Source organism: Numenius arquata, chromosome Z, assembly GCF_964106895.1.
Source record: "Numenius arquata chromosome Z, bNumArq3.hap1.1, whole genome shotgun sequence".
NCBI classification, from domain to species: Eukaryota; Metazoa; Chordata; class Aves; order Charadriiformes; family Scolopacidae; genus Numenius; species Numenius arquata.
The window spans coordinates 64,034,842-64,061,848 of NC_133616.1; the positions used below are offsets into that span (position 1 = coordinate 64,034,842).

The 27,007-nt window shown below is 41.3% G+C and overlaps 1 protein-coding gene across 1 annotated transcript in view; it reads left to right on the plus strand.

Annotated features, from left to right (window-relative positions):
* Positions 1 to 3,945: 3,945 nt before the first annotated feature.
* Positions 3,946 to 27,007, plus strand: part of CAMK4 (calcium/calmodulin dependent protein kinase IV) — a 169,406-nt gene continuing 146,344 nt past the window's right edge. Inside the window, exon 1 of the mRNA XM_074166544.1 lies at positions 3,946 to 4,124. Within this exon, the coding sequence (XP_074022645.1) occupies positions 3,946 to 4,124 (179 nt within the window). The remainder of the gene's footprint in view (positions 4,125 to 27,007) is intronic.

The window sequence follows — 27,007 nt, forward strand, 5'->3', positions numbered from 1 at the left end:
TCTCCCCTATTGCCATTCTGCATAGGATCTATTTGTCTTCTCTGTTTTCTTGCATAAACACATTTCCTCACCGCCATCACTCTTCTGCTGGCCTCTCCCTGCACTGTGTTCATTCTTACCTGATTTAATCTCTTCCATACACAGCTGATGAAAGAGTCCGTCTTTATCCAGCAGCTCTATAAATCATTAAGTAGGCTTAGATTTACATATAAAACAGCATGAAAGATGACAAGTTAAGAGGCTGTGATGAACTTGTTCGATACAAGTCATAAGGTTTCCTCCACATAAACAAAAATAAAGAAAATAGCAAAAGGTTTTGGTATTCCTAACTGATGGGTATTCAATAGAAAATTGCATAGTCATCCAGAGATACTGGAAGTTGAGTGCAAGATGAAAGATGTTGTAGAAAATAAAATGTAATGCAAGGCTTTGTATTCGGCATGGAAAATCAGTGACAGGAAAGGGAAGAGAAAGCTTTTGGGATTTACCCTGATCTGAACCTCTCTGACTTATATGTGACGCAGTTTGAGTAACTTTTGTTTCAGAAGACCTAATCATCAGGTCTAGCATGGGTGCAAATGTGGAATCCATACTGGATTACCTACTTTCCTTAATGAGAACGGTATCTGACAGTTTGCTTCTTACAGATGACACTACCTTTTCTCCTATAGGTGTGGACCCCTTGTACCTTCAATAAGAAGCTGCATTTTTTTTTTCTAAAGATACCAGTACAAGACAAACAAATAGGGTTTTTTTAAGTATCTTGAAGATATATGTTGCATTTGGTCCAGGAAGAAATATTACCTTAAGCTGGCAAGGGACTACCATGCTGCTCTTTCAAATCATGCCCAAAAAATGGGAACTACTTATTCAAAACTCTGGAGAGGATTTGGTTGTTCTCAAGTTTCTACCCAAGGTCTAGCTCCTGGAATTGTATGAAAATTTCAGAAGTCAAGCTTAAATCATTCTTATCCTGTACTTATTTTTGAAGTTAACCCTGGAAAGTGTGGACTGTGTATACCTGATGCAGTGATGGCTACACAAAAGGACAAGAGCATTCACAGAACAGAGCCACAGCAACTAGGAGGGCAGAAAGGTTATTCATCCCACCTCCACCAGGACACTAGATTAACTTCCTGGGTGGCAGGAAAGGGGCAGGAGGTTGCAAAAGATGCATCCCTCCTTGATCTGCCTTTTTCTTTTAAGTTTGTAACCTGGGGTTTTTGGCAGGAACATTATGATATTTGTAGCTCCATAATAAAATTTCACACATAGCATGTCACAAATGCATAAATGAAGTTTTATCAGTGGTTTAGTTTCCTGTCCAATAATGACAGTGCAAATCTTCCCATTGTTAACATAGGTCTGATGTGAGCCGAGCACTGCATGTTTGAAATGCTGCTGTTGGTTTCCTGGAGACTGAGAGAGGTATTCATGGGCTGGTTACATGCAGTGTGCAACCTGAAGGCTTTAATTCCATACAGACATATTTGGATATTGTTATTTTAATTTTTTAAGGAAGTGGAGCCCCTGGAAAATAAGGTCCAGTCAGTTTTTAAGTACTAGGTTGTCAGCATGGTGCAATCCAGCTCGTTTTGACACAGAGTTTTAAGGAAAGTCAAAAGCCTCTCACATATATAGCCCATTACAAAAAAAAAAAAAAATCCCCTGGTGCTATGTCATTTAGCAAGGAGCACATAAAGGCTCATATCACATAGCATATCTAGATCATCTGAGATGTGAATCCAGTTGCAGTTACCTGGACAAACATAATCTTTCTAAAATAGTTGTTTCAAAGCCCCCAATACAACAGAAATACACGTCCCCTTTGGGTTACAGAATGTTAGGTATTTGACTAAACAAAAACATGACGTGGAATACCACTGTCTTCTAAGTGTGCTAATTGGTTTTATGTGTGTGTGTTTTCCATCACCAGTGACCATTCCTTCTCCCAGGAGCTGCTGTCAGAAAATGTCATAAGAAAAGAGGAAAAAAATGTCACCTAGCAACCAAAGCTTCATGAAGAAAAGTTCCACACTGACCAGAGACAGAGCGAGCTGGGGAGTTGGGAGGAGGCATGAGCAACGGGAAAAGGCGCCTTGTCTGCTGCTTTGGTGCTGATCTCAGCCCTGTTAAAGTTTGTCTCAAAGGAAGTCTGGAGTTTCTGTCCAACTGGCTTGCATAGAAGTTGGTTTGCAAAATAAGACTTTGGGTTACTTTTTCCTGACTTTCAAATACGGATTTGAAAGTGATAACATCTCAAATCATGATGGGGATCTACATTTTAATTTTATAATGGCAAAAAGTAAACTTGAGAGGAAAGGGCATTATCTCTTTTATCTCCCTCATTTATGTCTTTTATCCTTTCCTACCATTAACAAAGACCAGATTAGCAGATATTTCTTCTGTTATCTGGTTAAGCAGAGAGGAGCATGTCTTTTTTAAGGTTTTTGAGAAACTGACAGATTCAGAGCTAAGATTACTTGCCCCCCCCTCCCCCCGGTACTGTAAGGAAGCCAGGGAACAGTAAGAGACAGACTTGTTTATGGGCAGAAACAAAAGATCTTGGAAAACATTAATACACCTGAATTAACACAACGTTGAGAAGGATTCTGTGCTTTATCTGAGCAAGGAATACAATGTTTAAAAACAGGCTAGTGGATTGTGGTTGAAAATTAGAGGACAATACTTCTGTCACTTCTGCTGTACAGGCTTGCACATGGTCCATTTACCTCCTGCCTGTGCTTGCCTGACAGTATGAGTGGGTGTAATAGCATGGAGAGGATGTGAGTGGGATTGATCTGGCATACTATGCATGCGAGGCACACGCAACTGCTGCTGTTTTATTTCACCACTACACCAACAGAAACTGCCCTTATATAGACTCTTCTGGCTAAGGTTTTTTACAGTCAGGGATACAATACACTTTATTATAATGGTATTCATTTCATAACCTGCAGATTTCATTACCCGCTGAGAGTGGCTTTGCAGCATGGCAATTGTTTTTTTGTTTTTTGATGTTGTGGTGGGAAGGGAAGCTATATATGTATTTTTTATTATTATTTTTGCAGTCATGTTTGAGCATTTGTCAGTCTCTTTCCCACTGCTATTTGTCTTGTTCTGCCTCGGCCTCCACACCCTCCTCCCCAAATTCACCGCAAACGCCGAGAGAGAAACCCTGAGCTCCCGCGGCGCACCTTGACAACCGATCCCAGATCTCGAACGCCCAAAAATGGTGCAGCGGAACGGGCCGGCACCCACCTCGCTACGGGCCACGCATCCTTCCCGGCCCCTGCGCCGGCCGGCCCAGCCCGGGCCGCCTGACCCCCCGCCAAAACCCGCAGCGGCCCCTCCACACCGGGGTGACGTTTCTCCCTCGGTGAAGTTGTCCCCCCGTGGAGCTCGGTCCCGCCGTTCGCGGGCCTGCGGGTGGCTGCGCTCCCGGGCACGGCTGGTGCCGGGATGCTTTCAGCGGGCCGCAGGGCTCCCGCCCTCCCCGGCCAGCCCCGGGGGGGGTGGTCTCTCCCCGCCTGCGGCCGCCGGCCCAACCTCGGCTCGGCGGGGCCCGGTAGGGGAGTCCTGGGGAGGCGCGACCCCCGCCCGGGGCGGCACCCTGCGTTGTGCCCGCCCCCCCGCTCCGCCCCGCCAGCAGCTCCGGGCCCGCCCCGCCGGAGGAGCCCCCGCCGCCCCTCCGGGCTGGGGGGAGCCACCGCCGCCGCCGCCGCCGCCGCTCCAGCCCGGCCCGGCCCGGCGTGGCGCGGGGGGAGGAAGAGGAGGAGGGGAGAGAGAGAGGGAGGGAGGAAAGGAAGGAGAGAAAGAGAGAGGGAGGGAAGAAGGAAGGAAGCAAGAGAGGTGAGGTGAGGTGCCGCCGCCGCCAGCCGCCTTGTCGCTTTGCTTTCTGCAGCCGGCGCGGAGGAGGGGACAGCCCTCGGCAGGCGTCCCGGCATGCTGAAAGTCACCATGCCTTCCTCCTCCTCCTCCTCATCATCCTCCTCCTCATCATCCTCCTCCTCCGGCTCCTCGGCCGCCGGTCGCCCCGGGTCTGCCGCGCCCGACTACTGGATCGACGGCTCCAACAAGGACACCCTGGCCCACTACTTCGAGCTGGAGTCGGAGCTGGGACGGTGAGCCGGCGGCGGGACGGGACGGGGCGGTGGCAGGGCGGCGGCGGGGCCGGGGCACTTCCCGCCCGGGGCGGCGGGGCCGGGGCTGATCCCCCCTCCCCGTCGGCACTGCGTCGCCGTGGCGAGAGCGGCAAAACTTTGGTTTGTGTGAACGACGCCGGGGGAGCGAGCTGGCTTTCCCCAGCATGTGGGCTTTCGAAGGAAAATCACACCTCCCGGGAGCCAAGCTGTGCACATCCCCCAAAGAAACCAGTGATTTTCAGGAGAGGGCATCAGTCCATCTCGGTAAATGCTGGTCCACATGAGCAGCCTTGCGTTAGTCAGGTTACCTATGTAAGTGAAGACTCTAGACCTAATGCTGTATCAGCTGAATGGTAGGCATCACTTCGAGAGCACTAAAATGCCAGCTTCTTCACAGCCTGGCTTCATACGAGAGCTTTTATCGTTATCGCCATTATCAGCACCTTTACACCTTGCGCTGACAAAACTCCCACCGGAGACAGGAGTCTGTGAATAGGCCTCTGTAAGCAGAATCTTTTCACTGGAGTGCGGTGCAGGCGAGTGAGCTGGTATGTGTTCATTCATGAATTCTGCGCTACTGCCCTGATGCTTCTGCCTGGCAACTTAGAGGTTCCAAGCATTCAGTTTTTTTAAAACTGAAGTCCAGTGCAAAATGCTGTTGCCTATATCTAATGTGCGATTTTTACTCCCTAAATACAGTTGTTGGTTCATGTGGGTAGAATATAACATAAAAAAAAAAAAAAAAAAGAAAAAAGTGGGAAATGACAGCTTTTTTAAGGGTTTGCAGTAGATGAATTAAATCTGTAAGTCAGTAGGTAACAAATAGCAATTTTAAATTTTACCAGTAATAAGAGTATTAAAATCCTGGATGATTGTGGGAAATTTGCAGGTAATAACATGGTTGCCTTGGTACAGTATTTTTTCAGAAGAGGCATGCAATGAAAGTTGCTGCTACAAAGCATACCTGTACTGTAACTGATAGGGGCAGGAAAGGCTGTTGAAATACAATATAGTATCATTCTTGGCTTGCTGGCTAGGTCTTCAGCATCTGCTGCTGCCTTTTTGCAACTATTGCTCCTCACGCTAACTAGATTTAAATAGGCATAGGTTTATGTACACTTACCACATTTGTACTTGACTTCACTGTACAGCTATGCAGAAACATAAAAATGTAAAGCAGGAAATACTGTTGTGTCAGTTTTGTGTCCAGAATTGACAAAAGAGTGTGTACTGCTGAATAACAGCAGTTGATACCAGCTCTGTCACCTGGATAAATATGTGTGGTCTGTCTAGAATCCTGGAAGCATGAGTGCTAGTGACTGTGGACTTCGTTTAAGAATAGTCTGTATTGGTGTTAGCTCATGGGGTTTTTTTTTTGTATGCTTGGGAAGGGGTTTTAAAATGTGAACTCTTCTGTCTGAGGAAGGGAGAATTAATGAAAGCTGAGGTACAGTGGGTTTTCTATCTTGCAAGGTGAGACAGTAGGTGCTGAAAACCTAACGAAAGGTTTGAATAAGGAAGATAACCACACCCGACTAGTGTAGAGTCTGCTTTACTGTTGGATAGAACTAGGAAATAAGATTTAAAACAAAAGCAGAAAGAAAACAGGAGATAAGAACCATCTTAATCAAAGACCATGAGGTAGGGAAGGGAGAGAGAAAAACTCAGAGGGGTACGTGCTCGGAGGGAAAATTGCACTAATGGGTATGGCAACAGGATCGTGGTCCTTAGGTCCCAAGGATAGCTTTGAGATCCATTCAGAGCCACCATCCAGAGAGCTGATGCTTATGTCAGACATCCTCTGACTAAGCCCAGGTCTATCTTAGCAAATCTATAAGGGAGATCCAACAATCCTCTTGGTTTCTAAGTGTAATATAAAACTGTACTGTTTTATCTTGGTAACTTTGTCTCCAACCTTGTATTTTTTGAGGTGATTTTGACTACATCTACAAAAAAATATTCATTGCTTAGGTTAGTGATGGTATGTGTATCAGGTGAGGCTGAAAAACATGGGTATGTGATCCCATTAGGTGCAGTAAATCAAAACCATATACTAAAATAACCAACAGGAGACACTATCCTAAAATACCTTTAACGAAGATGTTTTTTGTCAGACTGCGAAGACCTGCATTTGGACAGCTTTTGCCAAGCATGGGAGTTTCCCTTTAGAAGAAGTGCCCTATCTGCAAAGCATGTCTGGCAAATTCCTAAGCCATCATAGTCAGTAATTCTTGCTTGTATGACCAGCTAAGGAGTCATGGGAGAAGAGAGGGGAAGGTCCTGCTAGCAAGAAAAATAATAAATGCCTGAAAGCCTGGGTAGGAGTAAGCAGTCATCTTTCAATGGTGGAGTTCCACAGGGATCAGTTCAGGTGTCTGTGCTGCTCAATTTGCTTATAAATAAAGGGATTGACAGTGGTATTTACTGGTCTCACTAAATTATTGAGGGTTTTAAAGACAGTGTTGCCTATGAAGAATTGCAGAAAGCCCTTATTGGACTGATAGGGCCTTTAAATGGTAGAGGAAATTCAGCTGAGATAACTGAATTCTAAACTGAATTTGGAGGAGAAACCGCTTGGTTGTTGTTTTCGTTCCCTAGTAAATCCTGTAGTGAGCTTAAGACAGAGGTCTCTGGAGACACATGTAGCGTGAATGGAACACCTGGTTAGACGTGTTTGTTTGCTGTTTCCTTTGATGCACGCTCTGCAGGCCACCTAACAAAGCTACCGAGCAAAGAACAACCACAAGAGGTAAGGCCATTTCAGTGCAGTGTGTAGTTCAGTGGCGGAACTCCTGCCCACTGGATACTGTGGACACTAAAAGCTTACATGGGTTTAATGGGCAGCTAGGCAAGTTTACATTCAGGAAATCCAGTAAGATGTATTAGACATGAAGATACTAACTATTGAACTGGAAATTGTTGAATGTTATGAGAATTTTCTTTGACAGCATTGATACAGGTTCGCTCGATTCTTGCATTCCTTTTGAGGCATCTGTGTCTGGGCACTGTTAAGAGACAGTATTCTAGGCCAGACAGGCTTTTATTGTGACCCAGGACAGCTATTTTTATGTTCTGCTGAACTCCTGGCTAGTTCACCTTCCTTTTGGTCCATTTCTGACAAGAGGATTTTGTGTGTACCACGTAACTGAGTTCAAAATGCCGTAAAGATGAAATTTTGGCCATTGTTTTAGAAGAATTACCTGTTCCTTCTCAAAAGGTTGCAACATTGGTCAATTGTAGGTATTGTAATTTTGTTCTGAGTGTATTTAAACTAAAAGTTTATTTTACGCACACCCATGGCAAAAGATTATTAAATTTTAGGTTCTAAACTTGTATGTTCGTTAAAGACTAAACCCTTTTGTTAGCCTTATATAAGCTATGCTGCATCTTTTGGTGCAGAGTTTCTGAATTCAGGATTAGTCTAGAAATGGCATTTGGCTGAAGAGAAAATTCAGTAACAATTTTTCGGATACACAGCAATATTATGAAAAAAGAATTTCTCTTTGTTGGAGTTTCAGTTACGGAATTTTACCTAGCATGCACTCTCTTGCCTAACTGCACCAAACTATGTAACTATTTGAGTTGAAACTGTCCAATGTTATGACTGTAGGCGTATTGCAGATGTATTAAATGATCAAGAGCAGCTGGAAGTATTTCCAACCGAATCCCTAAGGCTTTCTTTCAGTTTCAAAGGTTAAATAACATTATAATATTTAAAACAAAACAAAACAAAACAAAACAAAACAACAACAAAAAACAAACAAACAAAAAAACCCCCAAAAACCCAGAAAACTTACAGGCATTTTTCTTTGTGTAAGACTGATAAATTAGGATCTTGCAAGGTTACCTTTTCCTTCATGGGCAGTCTTTCAATTGTGTGATCCTTGCTGAGGACCTGAAACTGAAAGGAGTTCAGCGCTCGCAACTTGCTTTGAATTGACAGTGCAAGCTGAATCACAGGTGGCTTCTGTCCTTGAGTTCTTAGCACAGAGAGAGTGTAAATCCAATGTGCGGTTTGAACTTAAGATTTCAGTGTGCAGAGTGACGCCTTGCTCTGTCAATCCTATTTATGAGTGCTGTCATAGTAGCATCTACTTTTGTAACAGCAGTAGTAGACGAAATCGGGTAACTCCTTTGTATGAGCATCATTTTATAGAAATGGATTGGTTTTGCACTTGATGCTTTGAAGTTCAAACAGTTTTTGCTTTGAAAGTATGCCAATTATTTTCCCTTCCATTCCTTCACTAAAAAAAAAAAAAAAAACGGGAGGGAGGGGGGCTTTTTTTCTATTAATCTCAACTGCCATTTGTTATACAGACTGTTTGCTGTGTTTATTTTGAAAATCACTTGCTCATTTTGCTTTGGGGTGCATTTAAAGTAGGTCAGTCCCTCTTTCAGTAGCATTTTTACCTACTTGCTTGTGACTTTTGGTACCGGACCTGAGAATTTTCCGAAGAGATGCAGGCATGTTGCTGACAGCGTGTGGTGCCAGCTGTCTGAACGTGAGCGTGGAGCGCTTAGCTGAACCTGGAGGAGAATTATCTTTGAGCAGAAACTGCCTGTGTAGATTTTCCTGTCCTCCAGGTCACGTTACGCCATGAAGTGCAACTTGTTTGTTACCCTCACAAGCAGAAAGCATTTTCACGCAGAGGCAGTTCCTGCTGACAGGGAAGGTTGTTGAAGAGGTGGTTCTGAGGCCTCGTTTGGGACTGTTGTAGTAGGTATGTTGGACCTTGCTTTGAGGCAGGAAGATAGGAGATACGGAGGGCATGGTGTCTTTTTGGTGCTGGCCAAAGTGGCAGGCGGATGTGGAGAATGGTCATCTTCATGCATTGCACCAGCCGGCATAGCCCCAAGTTGAAGATTTTCACTTCCTTTTCCTCATGAAAGGGTTCTGTTCACCTCATCTTTCCCCTTAAAAAATGTCCTCAGCATTTGACCACAGGCTCTTCTAGGGTGAACAAGCTCTTTGCTCCTTCTACTGAAGCAGTGCTGCTGTGGAGAAGACAACCCAATACTAAATTGGTCAGAAAGAGGACAACAGATTTTTGTTAAGCAAGACACTGCTGTAAGACGGGGGAAGTCGGTCCCCATCAAAATGCATGTTAATCTCCAGAGAGTCATAAATAAATACTAACACCAAGCAGTGAATGTTGCCTGTGGAAGCTCTATAGCTTTTTAACCCAGCGTTCTGGATGAAACTCCTTGCTTGGGTACCAGGAACCAGAACTTGCAATGTATAGCCTGGGTTTTGACAACTAAAATTCTTTACTCAGTTCAGGGAGAGTATTTTCTTCAGTTTTGTCTGGTTCAGTTCAACAACTGGTTGATTCAGAATTAAAAAACTGGATGTTGAAAAAGCAAGAAAAGAAAATTTCCTCTACCATTCTGTAAATAAAAAAAAACAATCGAGAGTAGACTTACCATTTCACTTGAGGCTCTCTAATCATGGAAAGAAGTGGGCTCTTAGGGTAGATATTTTGAACCTTGCCATGGGGGATCGATACTGACTCTGTTGTCCAAATGCCTATCTTAGGCACTAAGTTACTTGTCTATACATTATCTCTCCCTGCATGTTCCTTAGTTAGAAAAGAAGAAAGTTTTTTTTGAGTATTTGTTGGCACAGTTGATGTTCCATTCTTGTTAGAAAATGAGTTTTAAGCTTTACAGACAGTTGTTCAAATCCATTCACAGTTGGGATCTGTGGCAAAACCATTGATCTGCTGCAGCCAGGAGTTTTGCATTGAACTGCAAACTCAACGCCTGCTTCACTGGGTCTCAAAAAACAGATGATAAAATATGCATTTTTCTCAGTGGCTTATGCGTATATCTGATTCTTGTTAATACTGTGACTGAGGCATTGTTTCCATCATGCCATGATGAAAAAAGGTTTGTTGATTCAGTCAGCGATGGACAAAGTGTTTAGCTGTCAACACCTGTGGACAGTCACGTCAGAGAAGCTAACACTATCGTAGCTGTCTTCTTTCAGGAAGACGTTAGTGCTTGTTTTGGTGGAGGAAACTGCCTTGCTACGTCTGTAAATAAATAGATTATTTGGGTTTTAGTACAGTCAGTAATATCTAAGTCATAACTGCATTTCATAAAAAATAGTTTGAAATAAGCTTTGCTTCTAAATATGAACTTAAATAGACTACTGATAATGGCATATATTTACATGTTTCCAGTTACAGAAGAGCTGATATTTTATTTGTAACGTATTGCACCGTTCCTATTTTGAAAGGGCATTTTGTAGGTGTGTCTACACTGAAGTATTAATTTGGATCAGGAGTGACTTTTGTGGAACAAGTGTCCCAGTGATTCCTTCTCACCGTGCTTTGCTTTGCGTCAAGGGGTGCTCTTGGAGCGCACAGAGCAGACTGAACGTAGCTGAACGAGAAGATGCAGTTCAGGAGCACTTAATCCTCTCTAACCTTTTGTGAACGTTCAGTTCGCAGGACCAGATCAGGGCTCAGCCGACGTAGAACCTGCAAAAAGTTTGTGTGTTGATATCAGCATGTTGCCACCATCTGTAACGCTGGTGTGCTCCTACTGCATGGCACTACTTGCTAGTGCATACCTAGATTATATGTCCTAGTGAGACTGTATTTGTATCTAACTGTAGTTAATCTGCAAGATGATTAATAGGGTGATTGTGATACCATGCATTCAACATAATGCACAGATCAAAGTCTGTCTGCTCAAGTTTTAATTAACTTAGAAGCTAAAGGGAATATATATTATATAAACCAAAATTCAGTACTTAGAGTGGGTAATGAAAGAGTAGTCATTGCAGAGCATTGCATTATCTCTGTACTCTTATTATTCTGTGTACTTAATGCATTGTTCTGTCAATAAATTGAGTCGTTACTTTTTTTTCTATAAAAGGAGTGCTGGAGCAGTTTTGAATAGCTGGAATGAATAGATAATCATTCTGTATAATTTTCACAAGTTTCTTGTACTTAAAAAAAGAGTTATTAATAATGAAAAATTATATTAGAGAATTGTTATTTATTTTCCAGTTATTTCTTCTGTCGCCCACCATGCATTTTTTGTCATTTGGTTTTGGTTATCTTTTTTAATTAAAAAAAATATTTCTAATGGAGGAAGTGAATAGCTTTTAAAGTAACTACTCTCAAGAATACCGAAAAAGTTTTTCACACATAAACCTTTTAGGAGTTGAAAGCAATGGTATCATTTGTGTTAATAAGAGAATTGTCATACTTGAGAAATATTGTAGTAGTCTTCAAGGGGTCAGATATAACAAAGTTGTTCTTTCAGCTTGTTACAGAGACAGGACATCTGAAATTGAGCAAGTGTTTTCAAGTTGAGTTGAAAGAATTTCCCCAAGTATGATTATGTAATAGGCCTAATGATTCTGGATGGAGGGCAGGCAAATTTACTGAAGCCCTGTGGTATGAGAAGTATGTGTTCATTCCGCTGTGTCTTTAGGTGTGTGTCCAAGTGTGCATAGTATTGTGTAAGTGATTGTAACGGACACAGTTTCATAGGCAGAATTCTGCCAGTAACAGATGTTTAAATGCTTGCTCACATAGTAAATAGCCACATTTGAAAAGACCATGAAGTATGAATGTCAGTGAAAAAATACTCACTGTTTGCTGTAGCAAGTACCCCATCTGCAGAAGTCCAAGTACTTACTAGGAAGAACTACCCATCCTCTTCAGTCACTTTGATCTAAGTAGTTTTATCTTCCAGAATATTGTCTGAAAAGGTCAGTCAGAAAATAAAAAACATAGTCATCCCCGACTCTAGTTTTGTTTATACAAATCGAGCTAGCTTTATTGCAATAAACCCCAATGATTCTTCTGTGGTCTTCTGCTAGCCAGAAGGCTGGCCGGCCTTTGGGAAAGTGATCTTTTGACACTGCACGTTGTGTGGAAAAAATGGCAAGGATTTGAATATTGTTTTCATCTATGTATGCACAAAACATCTGAACCATTTGGCAAGATTGGAGTTAAGATTGCATAAAAAGGAAGAACATGTACCCCCTTGTGCTTTCACAATGAAGCAGAATTTAAACATATAAACTCGCATATTTGCTGTTGGCTTCTTCATTTAGGCGTTTTTAGCATGCTTCCTCTCTTCACAATAGGCAGACCTTTATTATCTGAACAATCACTAATGTCAGAAGGGATTACAGTACAGTGATGGTTCATTCTGAGAAAGGGTAACGAAATGTTCTGTGTATTTCCAAATGGTGATGCTGCTTTTGGTTCTTGGTTTGTCTAATGTCTTTTTCAACATTTATGGTTTCCCTATCTCCTCCATTTAAAAAAAATGGGTGGGAATGATAGCTTTTGCAACCAGTCATCGATACCTTGGAAATACCCTTACATTTGTTGTTAGTAATCCTTCATTTGGCCTTGCATTGTCAGTGTCATCAGCCAGCCTGTAATCACCAGAAAATGCATTTTAACTTACTGGTTTCTGCTGTTAAAAACTAAACTCATCTCCACTTTATGAGGATTTTTTTTCTTCCTTGTTCTCTGGAGTCTGAGCTAGCAGCTCAGTGAAATCTGAGCTGGCGAATCATTAAGAATTTAATTTAGGAATTTTTGTGTGGTGGAAGCATGTTGTTTTCCTGTTGTCACCTTCGCCTTACTTTTGTATCGCAGTGTTAAGAAAGGTCTTTCAGAGTGACCCCTCTTTTGGCAAAACTGCACAGGATGTGTTTTCCCAGAGTCTATCTGTGTTAGCTTTTAAAACTCTAGGAACTCATCCGAACGAGGCAGAAAAGCATACTTCTTCCTTGCTCTGTTCCAAGGCTGCAGTTCATTGCCTGTGACCCTTTCCCAGCTCTTTCTGACCTAGGAAATAAGATCTGTTTCGGAAGGTAAATGCATGTTTTGTTGTGACAGGTTTAGCAGGGAAGGTTCTGCTCAGAATGGTATCTTGGCCGCAGCGTGCTTCGGAGCAGCACAAACGTACTGTGACCGCTGAGGATTATGTGTCTTAAGGACAGATTGACATTTCCCTTGAGTTTTACCGGAGTGTGTAGGAAGGTTGTGGTCATGCACATGGAAGTCTACTTCTTTTTTCCTGGTTAGCTGTGGGGTTTTTTTAAGATCTGTTAGCATGATGCAATGGAAAAAATCATTGAAAGTGGGCTCTCCAAGACCATTTTTCAAGTGTGGGGCTTTTGATCAACATATACATTATATATGCTCTATTTTTTAGACTATTAAGTGTTTAAAACAGAAAGATGGAATAGTGCTGATACAATACTATACCAATACAAATTGCAAATGTATCTTTTACTTATGGGTTGAATGCAAAAATGGTGTTGTTACTGTTATAGGTTACTGTCACTTAAAACACATGGACTGTTGGGGACCATCAATATTTGCATGTGTTGCCCTGAGAATAGATTGCTGAGGTCTTGTTGCTTTCCTTTTAAAGTAATTCTAAGTTAGTAGACTCTACGACAACATGACTTTGAAAGAGACCATTCAATCTGTAGCAACCAAAGCTTTTGTCTCTTTGAGTTTCATCTGCAGGCGATAACAGGAGAGAAGTTATTTGGTATGAACCACAAAAATGCCTGGTCGGACCTGTCTGCTAATTCTGACATGAGTGAAGTAATCACCTGAACATCATCATGCTGTAGTTTATAAGTTGTCCTCCTTTCACATACAGAGTTATCCGTGCTAGAACTCAAGAACCATAAAATGTAAAATAAATGATAAGGAAAAAAAATTATAAAAGACACTGCCCTTTGACAGTTTACTATCTATTTATCAATACTTTTTTGGGGGGGATAAGGCAGTGGTAAAAGCAAGTCCCAAGATTTATAATGCACAGTCTCAAAAACAACATTAAAATTTAAGCCCTTCAACAAATATATAGTCTGTGCACCGATGCATACCTCGCTGTGAGCATCCATATGCCACAGATAAGATGCCAGAACTGCAACTTTACCTCAGAACTGATGTCATCTCTACGGTCCTTTTCTCCAAACTCTTCTCACTAGAAACATGTGATGCATCTCTCCTCTGGCCTCTCTCCAGGCATTGTCAAAAAAAGCAGTTTCTTGGGTTTAAGGAAGAGGCATCGTTCTAAACCAGCTTCTCCCCCTCCTCCTCCCCCTCCCCCCCTCAGCCCCTCACAATAATTTTTCCTTCTTTGAAGTATCCATAGTTTCTTCTCAATTCAGATCGTCATAAACACACCAATATTGTTACTTATTTATCTTTAAAGCATATCCATGTCTGCCACGTTCACTGCCTTTAGGAACTGATACTGCATCTTAAAATACTCAGTTGATTCTGGCTTTATTCATGAAGATGACCCTGATTTCTCCACAGATTTTAGCAGAGCTGAATGCTGCAAGAACAGAAATGTTCTCCAAATATCTTGATTTTATGTTTTCTAATGAAGCAGTGTGACTGAGGGGCGTCAGTCAATCAGATCAGTTGCCACAAATTGTGAATTGCTTGTTGACATTTGTTCATTTAATAAAAAGCTCAAACGCTGACATTAGTAGATAACAAATTCACAAAAAGATTGGGATTAGCTCAGAAATGAAATGCAGGGATTCCAATTTAATCTAAATAAATTAATTTCAATGAACAATTTTGCACTCATGAATGAATGGAAATAAAAAAGTGTGTGAGATCTTAATGAATATCCATGGAATAAGAAGTCTGGTATTATCTTAAAGTACTTCTGAAATAATATTCATATTGATTTTTCTTTAGGTAATACTTGTTAATGGAGGCGCACTGCCAGTACCAAAGAAGGTGCTATGTGATTTTATTCTGTGTTTAGCTGTAAAAAAAATTTAATACTGTTTTGAAAAGAGTGGACTTTCATACCCCTTCTGTGGAAGGCTGACCATAAATTGTGCAACTTTCAGTTAATAATGAGACTTTCTAGCTGCTTATATTCTTTGGAGATGAGTAGTTTGAATTTTATTCAAGCTTGAGAAAGAACCTTTTTCAGATTCACTGTATATGCAAGATGGTGTTTGCTGTTTCTGATTTATTAGGTGTCCTGCACCAGTCTAACATTGTGGACCAATGAGAGCATTTTAAGAACATGCTTTGGGCCAGAAATTATTTCAATTTTGGCACACATTGATTTTTTTTTTTTTAATGTGGTGGTATTACATAGTTTTATACTGTTGCAGAGAAAATGGATTTCTTCATAACGCTTATAAGGCCTGAAGATGAAGTCTGCTATGGATGAGTACTGATTTTTTCTTTATTTTATTTTAAGCTATTGACATGTTTTCTACATTAATGAACCACGACTCTGATCTGGTATACAGTGCTTTACAGATGTTTGTTTTCCTGATGGAGAACATTTGCTTGTCAGCTTTCCATATTGTGCAATAATGGTTTGCTTAAACTGAACACAAAACTTGTTGAGAACTCTGGCATCGTTATCAAAATCTAAGTTCAGAGACCTGTAAAATACGTGTGCATGAGTGTTTTTACCTGTTAGCTTCACTGGATGCCCCCCTGCCACCCCACCTTGTGCTGTAGGGGCAGCGAGTGATCCGTATCTCTACATTCTCTTCAAACCCTCATGATTTTCTGGCTGATTAGATTAGTAAAGTTAAAAAGGGAAGAGCTGCGAAGTTGATTTTGAAATGGGAAGGAACACTTCATGGTGTAGATACGGATGGTCATTTAGGAAATGACTAATGATTTTGTTTAGTGACTTTAGGTTTCAGGTAATCGGACGAAGAACCAAAATAGAAGTGTTTTCTTTCTTTCTCCCTTTCCCCTACCCCTTCCCCCGCCCCCTCCCTTTTTTTTTTTTTTTTTTCTGGGATTCTTTGCAGCCAGATGGAAGCTGCAAAAGCTATAGAGTGCACTGTTCACTATACACCAGTTTGTTGGCTAAAACACAGTGGATTAACTTGAGTTGAAAGAGGAAGCCAGGTCCAGTCCTAACAAAACAGTGCCAGAATAGCAAGTAGCCGGTAATATTGGAGCAACACTTCAGACACTAAAAAGGTGAAATTATTTCATTTTGTTTGCTGCAGGGGAGAGGAGGGCCGGTAGATTTATTGCATCTGATTCTCCCTTCAGAGCAATTTAATTCAAGAGTATCTTAACTGCAAACAAGAACAGAATTTGGATTGGTAGTTAAAATTAGTAATCAATGAATGCTAAGTAAGATCAGTAATCAATTGCCAGATTGGGTCAACGTGTAATGGAAAATATGAAATGAAAGAGTTGATACCCTAAAATTCACTGGCATGTTTTCTACTCTGACTATCATAGAGATGAAATCCATCTCCATAATACCTGCATAATAAATATGCAGATAAATTATTTTCTTAATTTAAACTCAAATACCATCTCTATGCATAATTCATATTAGGTGTTCAAAAGTAGGTGGAACAGGATTAAAACTGAGTGGAAACAGCAGTTTTATTCATTACTATAAAAACTTGCTCACAGAGTTGATTTGATTGGCGGTAGCATAAAGAGAATACTCTCCTATTTCCAGAGAATCATTCATTTCAAATGACAAAACAACCTTGGTCATCTCCTCCTCCGCCTTCTCCTCCTCCTCAGCGCAACAGTATCTTTTTGACCATATGAATATTCAGCTTGTCTAGTTAAAAGATAATAGCCCATGTTACTGTAAAGTGATTTTAGCTGGTTTGATGTATCCTATTCTATTATTCTATTTCTATTGTTCTTGCAACATTTATGTATTAAAAAAAAAAAAAGAAACCAAAATATTTTAACCTCTTCACATTTCTTTTCTGCATGACTTTAGAAAAGATGGAACATAATTTGCTATGGAAGCAACCACAGTAGATGTATTTCCCTTGCAGATGACCATCTAAATTACAGCTGATGAAATTTATTCTTTAAATAAGAAGCCCAACAAATCTTACTTTCTTTCTCCTGTCAGTCCCTATTTTGTGAACTGGTTATGTTTGCTTTTTGGGAATGAATACAATCCCTGGAGCATCGTCCTGGAGAAACTGGGCTGCTCATGGCTTGGACAGGTGCACTCTTTGCTGGGTAAGAGACTGGCTGGAGGGCTGGGCCCAAAGAGTTGTGGTGAATGGAGTTAAATCCAGCTGGCAGCTGCTCACAAATGGTGTTCCCCAGGGCTCAGTATTGGGGCCAGTTCTGTTTAATACCTTTATCAATGATCTGGATGAGGGGATCAAGTGCACCCTCAGTAAGCTTGCAGATGACACCAAGCTGGGGAAGAGTGTTGACCTGCTTGAGCGTAGGAAGGTTCTACAGAGGGATCTGGACAGGCTGGATCGAGGCCAATGGTGTGAGGTTGACCAAGGTCGAGTGCCGGGTTCCTGCACTTGGGTCCCAACAACCCCATACAGCACTACAGGCTTGGGGAAGAGTGGCTGCAAAGCTGCCTGACAGAAACTGACCGGGGGGTGTTGGTCAACATCTGGCTGAATATGAGCTGGCACTGGTCCCAGGTGGCCAAGAAGGGTAAGAACATCTGGCTTGTATCAGAAATAGTGTGGCCATCAGGATTAGGGAAGTGATCATCCCCCTGAACTGGTGCGGCCCCACCTCGAATACGGTGTTCAGTTTTGGGCCCCTCACTACAAGGAAGACATTGAGGTGCTGGAGCATGTCCAGAGAAGGGCCACGAAGCTGGTGAAGGGTGTAGAGAACGTGTCTTCTGAGGAGCAGCTGAGGGAACTGGGGTTGTTTAGCCTGGAGAAAAGGAGGCTGAGGGGAGACCTTATCACTCTCTACAACTCTCTACAACTCCAACACCTCAAAGTAGGTTGTAGAGGGGTGGGGGTCGATCTCTTCTCCCAAGTAAAAAGCGAGAGGAAGTAGAAATGGCCTCAAGTTGTGCCAGGGGAGGCTTAGATTGGATATTAGGAAAAATTTCTTCACAGAAAGTGTTATCAAACATAGGAACAGGCTGCCGAGGGAAGTGGCTGACTCAGTGTCCCTGAACGTGTTTAAAGACGTGTAGACAGAGTGCTTGAACATGGTTTAGTGGTGGTTTTGGCAGTGTTGGGTTTACAGTTGAAGTCAGTGATCTTAAAGGTCTTTTCCAACCTAGGCAATTCTATGATTCTAATAAATATTTACCAGATAGCCTGTTTAAATAGTTTGCCATGATGCTTCTTATGAACCATGTTTTTCAGCTGTATTGAATACATAGTAAGATGATTTTATTGTGTTTTTCCCTTGTCACAGCCAAAACAGAATAATAATTATTAGCAAGATGTGTTAGTCATCCACAATGGTATGTGACCATTGGAAGACCATATTTCATGCTTGAGAGTCACACCTGTTAAAGTTTGGTTTATCCATATATTCAAATCTTTGCACTAGTGAACTGGCAGATTTGAGAAACTCCAGAGTTTCCATCCCGTGATAAATTTCAGTATTTTGGCATTTGTTTTTGTTTTGAGTTAGGATGAGTAATTGAAATATTGGCATGATGTGGATAAGGGCCAGTTTCACAGCATGGAATTTTTCAACAATTTCAAATTAAAATTTACAAACACTTTCACATTTTACATTTTGTGTTAATTAAAGACATTCTTGACTCATAAAGTAACCAGATTGCAAGAACAAACTATGTTTATCTCTTGTACCATGGTGCTTTATGACAGTTTTGATGCAGGTCCCTCTATTTAGCCTTCTGTCTTTGGTTCCTGCTTGGACTGTGTTTTACATGTTACACCAAAACTGGTGCAGCTTTCGTATGATTTATTTCCCTACTGGAACATAAGAAGGTTGCAGAAGCTGTGTTTATCTGCTGACCTCACCTACAAAATTCTCAGACTTTTCTAATAAGAACAATAAACCTTAATGAATGGGATGGGATCACATTTGCCTTTCTCACAGCTGCTATCTTGGCATCTTATTGCTATCCAGTTGTTTGTTGCTCAAACTGTATGTCTTCAATTTTCCTTCTCTGTTTGCAATTGATGAGACATATTTTATAGCAAAGTTCTTGTTATTTGTCTGTAATGCATGACTTTGCAGTTAATACAGCCACATTTTATCCCTTTCCTCTTGCTCCAGCTCCCCAGGTAGTTGAGTATAGTTTTTCCTTTCTGATTTGTGTAGCCCTCACCTGTATTGCCAATGCCTCTGCACCTTTATCGTTAGCAAACTGAATCAGCATACTCCTAAATTTATGCTGAAGGCAATAATCAAAATATTAAATAAGATGTATAACAAACCAAAGGAATATTGCTCAAACATGCATGTCAGCAAAAAACAGAAACATTGAAGTAAAGAGCAGTGTGTTTCTGGCAAACTTTTGATGAAGATTAGATTGCATTGGCAAATTTTCTTGAAAGGGAGAAAAAAATCCTAAAAGCAGATGGTTTATAAAACTGTTCCCCTCTATGCCATTACCCCACTCCAACTGAAACTGAAAAAGTCAGAATTCTTGCAGCATTGCCCATACCAAGGATGAATCGGTTCCTTTGGTTTTTTGCGGTGACTTCTTGCTCCTTTAGCTAAGGACGCCTAGGGCTGTTCTCACCTTCCTTCCCCCAGCTCCTAGCACTTTCTTTAGAAAGTGCTCTCAATTGTCTTTATGCAGAGAGGAAGAAATATTCTCCACTGTATCTTATGGGTGCAACTTCAGAAGCTGAAAAATTGGGCATCTACAGTTCTACAATTCTTGCAATAGGTGCCAAACAGAGTATAATTAGTGTGCTAGTCAGAAAACTGATGGAAATCTTGAAGTTTCATGGGAAGTGAGAGATTACATTTCATTATGCAGGCAGGTTTCTACCACCATCCCACTCTCTTCCTCCCATTTTTGGAAGTTGGATTAAGTGTGGATAAATGTAATGACTCCTGAAGGACTCAGCCCCAGTAACTCCGTCAAGCAAAAATGAAAAATAGCATGTTTTTAAATGGTACTTGAAAATTATGTGGGTCTGTGAGTTGGTAGGACCTGGTTTGCCCTTAGTTTTTATCTAACCAACATAATAATTACAGTTGTGAAAAGTGACTGCAACAATGGCATAAAATGCTTGCCTTCATATGTATTATGAGAAATCCCATTTAAACTTACTTGTAAATTTTTCATCTGAAAATATACTGTGGAGGAATTGGGTTTCTTTAGTCCAACAGGGTGCTGGGGAAAGGTGATGATAGCTCTCCAATAAAGAACCACACCTGTGAGGTAGGATAATTCACTTCAATTTAAGGACTCCTCCGGCGTGCAAAGGAGGAGTGAAGTAACTTGACCAAGATTACAATACAAATTGTAATTTAGAAGAAAGTATATAACCATCTGTAGTTCTGTAACAGCCTTTTCAATATGAGCAGGAGAGACAAGAAATGTGCCTAAAATTGGTATGTGATCATTTTGTGAAAGAGCCTGTACAACATGGTTGCCCATATTACCCGGAGCTGCCTTGATGACTCAGGGGAGTTATTCCTGCTTATCTTCAGAATAACTGCATTGATTTTCAGTGTCCGCTTCTTGATAGCAGTAAGTTCAATATTGATCTGTTGACATCACCAAGGGATCAGCCAAATTCTCCCCGTCACATTCTTATCTCAAATTGAAATCAAAATCTCTTTGGGGGCCGATATTGTGGTCTTCTACATCCTTAATGCCTGGCTAGTGGAAAATGTATCTAAACTGGAGCTGTTGCTCTTAGAGGTGAGCATGTAGTGCAGTGGGTGTATGTGTTACTGTGTTTAAAGGAAACTTACATTTGCCTTTCAATAAGAATCAACTCTAATGATAGCATGGATAGGTTTTGCATTCTGCCTGTGGAGACATTTTATTTGGAAGCACTAAGCATTTGTTTTCAGAACTTTCAGCCATTTCAAAGTCTGAAAAAAAAAATCACATCTGAAAGTCCTGTTTTCTCTATACTGACTAACGTATGCATATATGTTTGCGATATAAATTTGAAATGAACTGGTCATCCTAAATTATTTGAGTCTTTATAGTGAAAGAATGGCTGTGCTGAGTTACATCAAAGCTCTGTTTAGGCCAGTTCCCCGTCTCCCTTTGTAGTGAGAAGCATATACCTAGAAAGCAGTGTAAAACCAGGGCAACCATGTAATGGTACTTCCTGGAGAAGTCGCTCAACCTTCAGAAATCTGAAGCCAAATCTGAAGCTTCAGCTCTGTTTCTCATATCGGAAGAGTAATGCAGATTTGCATGAAAGTGCTCAAGATGTAACACAGAATCACAGAACGGATGAAGTTGGCAGGAACCTCTTAATATCATCTAGTCCAACCTCCCTGCTTAAGCAAAGTCAGCTAGAGAAGGTTTTCCAGGACTGTGTCCAGTGGAGTTTTGAATATCTCCACAGATGGAGGTATTCACACATTGAATTTATACAGGGGATAATGCTTAATAATAACTGTAACAGTTGTTGGATTTTGGGTTGCCTTTTTTTTTTTAAACTACAATTGGGTATGGAGTTGATTATTTGAGGAACTTTTGCTTAGATTTTAAGATTTCTTTGCTTGTGAAAATAGGCTGCTTAGTCCATTTAATATGTGAAATTAGGATTGTCTTCAATATTCATCATTTTGTATTTATTTACATGGAATTTCATTTCCCGTTTAATACCCTGTCACTCAATCTCAGTAGAGTCCTCTTGCAGCTCTTCAGTTGGACAGAAGCAGCACTGTGAAGTACTTTGATTATAAAAAAACCCCAACCAGCTACTGTCACCTCATTTCGCATCCCAGCTCCTGTACTGGCTTGTTGAGTAGCAGACACCAGTTCTGGTCTGTCAGACTTACTGATTACCTCTGTGCACTATGAAAACTGAGCACTTACTCCTTCCCCTTTTTGTAGCTTTTAACCAACTACTAATTCATTTCTGCCTTCTGTGGCTTCCTCAGGAACCTTTGGTGAGGGACTTTGTCAATTAAGTTTGGGAAATCCAAGTAGACTGATCAATCAAATCTCCTTTACTCAAATGCTTACTGAATCTTTCAAAGAAATTCTGCGGTTTTGAGCGATGACTTCCTTTTACAGAAGCCCCATTGATTCTTCCCCGGGCTATCATAGGTATCCATATATCCACAGATACACTCCTAGGGCTTTAAATTACCTCAGCAATATAGAGCAAGTGTACAATCCTCCAGTTCTCCAGTTGTCTCTCATAACCCTTTTTAAAATTTTTTGTCCCATTTGTTTCTTTCCAGTCTAAAAAGGCTAAGTAAGTGTTGTACAAGAGGTTACATATTACCTTAATTTGAGCTATTTCATCAGTGAGTTCAAGTTAACCCATTAAGTGAATCTCTGCTGGTGCCCATAATGTGCTATTGGTCATTTTATCTGTTTGTTCCATAATCTTTTCTGCTTCTTCTCTCTCTCTTCATTTTGGGAAGTTTGAAGACTTTTTCCATTTATCTTCTGCATAAAGAAAGGTTCTAGCATTGGAAGAAACTTCAGTTTGTTCAACATCAGATTTATCACAGGCTGTTCAGTTGACAAACTTGTTACAGAATTAAAATTTTGCAGTCACAGTGCAGCCACTCTTCGCTGTATTATGGCCATTCTGTGCTGCAGAACTCTGTAGAGATTGCTTTCAACGCAGAATATTTTTCATTTGGTAAAAAACAAGTAAGAGATTGCTCTCCTGCCCCTTGAGGCAAATGCCTGTAAATAGTAGATCTGAGGGAAGAGTGAGGGAGAAGCAGATGACTGCTGTTTGTCTTTGTGAGATTTCATCCTACGCCTTCCTTTTACTGTACTTTAGCACAGTTTGAGCAAGGTGAAGGTCTTCACATATTTTTACTGGTTTTTATGTCTGTCCACATGGTATTAGCTACTTTAAGTGCAGCCAAGGAGAAATCTGTATGACTAAAGATAAGCAAAAATTTTATGAAATTATTCTACATCCTCATGCTGTGACTAATCAGTTCATTTGTCTTTTTGATGAACTGTGCAAGGGACAGAACAGTTTGGGAAGCTGAGAGATAGAAGTTGAATTCCTAGCTAATAGGCATATTTAGAAAATTATTTGTTGTTATAGGCATAGGTTTTGCTATAGAAATGGCAAATGAAGAATACAAGTCTTGCATCAGATCTACCGTTTTCCAGTGGTGCTGGAAATGATTCAGGTAACAATTTATTTGTGTAACTTTTAAGAGAAGTACATGTGACTGAATGGCTGGAAAAAATTATTGTTATTATTGCACGGTGAAATTCGTGCCAAAATTACCTCAATTTAGCCTGACTAAGCTACATAAGGAGAGTGTCAATATCTACTAATCAATACTTTGAATGCTAGCTCCTTGTCTTGTTAGTCCTTTCTGCTAGCTTTCATTCTGTCAGTGTTCATCTATTACAATAGACAATGTTACAATTATCAGTTTTGCTGTAGAAAAAGCTCAATGTTATTTAACTGCTTGGAAGTAAAACAGGTAAGTGACAGTGTTGACTGAAATGAATTGTGCTTATCAGAACCCCAGTTCCCTCAGCTGCTCCTCAGAAGACTTGTTCTCTACACCCTTCACCAGCTTCATTGTTCTTTTTTGGGCACACTCCAGCGCCTGAATGTCTTTCTTGTAGTGAGGGGCCCAAAACTGAACACAGTATTCGAGGTGGGGCTGCACCAGTGCCCAGTTCAGGGGGATGATCACTTCCCTAATCCTGATGGCCACACTATTTCTGATACAAGCCAGGATGTTCTTACCCTTCTTGGCCACCTGGGACCAGTGCCAGCTCATATTCAGCCAGATGTTGGCCCTTGGGTCCTTTTCTGTCAGGCAGCTCTCCAGCCGCTCTTCTTAAAGGCTGTAGTGCTGTATGGGGTTGTTGGGACCCAAGTGCAGGAACCCGACACTCGACCTTGGTCAACCTCATACCATTGGCCTCGATCCAGCCTGTCCAGATCCCTCTGTAGAACCTTCCTACGCTCAAGCAGGTCAACACTCTTCCCCAGCTTGGTGTCATCTGCAAGCTTACTGAGGGTGCACTTGATCCCCTCATCCAGATCATTGATAAAGGTATTAAACAGAACTGGCTCCAATACTGAGCCCTGGGGAACACCATTTGTGAGCAGCTGCCAACTGGATTTAACTCCATTCACCACAACTCTTTGGGCCCAGCCCTCCAGCCAGTCTTTTACCCAGCAGAGAGTACTCCCATCCAAGCCATGGGCAGCCATTTTCTCCAGGAGAATGCTATGGGAAATGGTGCCAAAGGCTTTACTAAAGTTCAGGTAAACAACATGCGCAGCCTTTTCCTCATCCGCCAAACAGTTTACCTTGTCGTAGAAGGAGATCAGGTTAGTCAAGCTGGACCTGCCTTTCATAAGTCCATACTTACTGGGCCTGGTCACCTCATTGTCCTGTACATGCCACATGATGGCACGCAAGATGATCTGCTCCATAACCTTCCCTAGTACTGAGGTCAGACTGACAGGCCTGTGGTTTCTCAGATCCTCCTTGTAGATGGGCATCGCATTTGCTAACCTCTGGTCAATTTATCAACTGCTGATGAATGATGGAAAGTGGCTTGATGAGCACTTCCGCCCAGCTCCCGCAGTACCCTTGGATGGGTCCCATATGGCCCCGTAGACTTGTGTGTGTCTAAGAAGTGTAGCAGGTTGCTAACCCTTTCCCCTTGGACTATGGGGGGCTTCATTTTGCTCAGCAGGCTGGGTAGCCCAAAATGATTCACCTGGTGCAAGTGCTCCTGCCATTAGCCAGCAGACGCAGGGGATGCATAGCTTTCTTCTGTGCCTGATCAGATGAAGGATTCTGAAGGTATGTTGGGCTCCAGTGGTTGTGCACAGTAGCCTCTCAGGGACTGTGTGTACTTACCCGTACCTGAGATGTTCCAGGCATCAGAAGTTTCTCAGGCACTGTCAGCACCCCTACTGGTGTTGCCCTCCTTTCCCACCTAGTACAGAGGTGCTCAGAAGAGGTGCTTGGGATTGAATCCACTCCTTTCATGCCTGTTTTTTGCTGATTCCACATCTCAGATTGTCAAACATCTGCCAACAGCTGCAATACATAATTGCTGGTAAATATCTAGTAGTAGCTATAAGTTGCATGACAATTTCTCATCTTTCTCTGGCTAAACTCTCCTTTTGTGCATCTTCTTGGGGTCACCCTTCTAATAACATGACATAGAAAAAAATTCCTCATTTCTTTCCCAGCTGCCACACTGCACTTCTGTGAGCAGTGCAGAGGGGAAAGCCACTGTAAGAATATTATTCCTCTCTTTTAAGTTTTTCAAAGAAAATGCGGAAGTCTGTTATCCCTGGTTTTGCCTTTTCCACAACCTTGAATTTTGTTAGAACTTTCTGCTGCTGGGGAGCAATAAATTTTAATCATTCAGAAATGAACGTTTTTGTTCACTCCAAAATAAGAGCTATTCATGTAAAATGAACCGACCTCGAAATTGTGAAGAGGAGAGAGGAAAACGAAATGACTGTTACATAACTCAGGAACCGTATTGTGTAGTGTTGTACTTCATGGAGAGCTCTACCTTGAACTGAGAGTCATGCAAAGATCCTGCCATGTTGTTGAAGTGAGATAGTGGTATGCCACCCTGGCAACGATTTAAATTCAAACTCCAATGCAAAATACATGTTTTAAGTGTACCTTTCTTTCATATGATTCTCACATGCCAGGCTCTGTACCGAAGCTCTTTAAACTGGTTTTAAAAGACTAACATGAAGTATGAAAATTATTGTTTGGCCATGCAGATTCTTGCCTCTGGGCTTCGTAGAACTGAGCTCTGACAGGATTGGAATGACTAATATGATTGCTATTCATTGATTTTATTACACAACCACACCATCCCCTCCCCAGTATGAGCCGAATCTACCACTGGAACCGTTACTTTCTGATTTGTAATTCTGAAAAGCTGTGGATAGTACTCTTTCATCCCCATAGAGAGTGCTCTTCAGGTCAAACTGTCATTACAATCATGAAACAAAGCTGGTTTGGTTTACATTTAAAACACATTCAGCCTATAAAGTGATTTATTTTCAATGCAAAAGGCAACCTTTTATTATAAAATAACTTTTTTATTTGTATTTAAGAAATTTTGCCTGCAATAGCATGTGCAAAGTGTGGTACGCAGTGAAAATAACATAAAATACGCTTTCACATAACAGAAACTTTCCAAAAATTTCCTAAAGTTCAGCTTTAAAAACTGGCTTCAGCCTGTTCTTATCCTTTCTCACCATCAGTCTGTGAAGTAAAATGTTAGCTTGAAAGCTGTCTTCGATTCATTCAAATGATGTCTTGGGTAGACACAGTTGTTCTCGTTAAAAGTGGATACTTAAGCTGAATCAGAGTACTTGGAAAACAGACTTTTCTTGTCTGCCTGCTACTCTACAGTAAATTCATTGCTTGCCACTTTGAGCAAGTAAGAACTTTATTGCACCATCTGCATGATGATGCAATAAATGATGATGACTCTTCCTGTGCATTGGTTCTATCATTCTCTTCCTCCTACTTGGCAGATTTCTTGTAGAGGTATGGTGATTGTTTCTACTACACAACACCGTACAAGTTATTTGGGAAGCCCAAATAATGATGATTCTGAAAACTATTCAGAGACCTGGTATGCACCCTTGGCGTTTAGAAGTGCAAAGATAGTTACCAGTGGAGATGCAAAGCAAGGCTACCAGTGATAATCTTAGGGAAGATAAAATGCATGTAAACTGCTGAGAAGCTCCCATTGTTTTGCCTTTGGCAAAGGGAGGGCACAGAGGCACCACCCTCCTGGAGCCTCTGCACAGCTGCACTGATATTTACCATTCACTGAAGTTCTTCCTGTTAATTTGCCACTACAATAGCTACCTTCTCAAGCTAAAATAAATCTGTCATCAATGTGCCCGTACATACCATAGTCACATAGATAACAAAGTTGCATGCATGAGGCCACACAAGAATTTCTTTTTTGGTTGG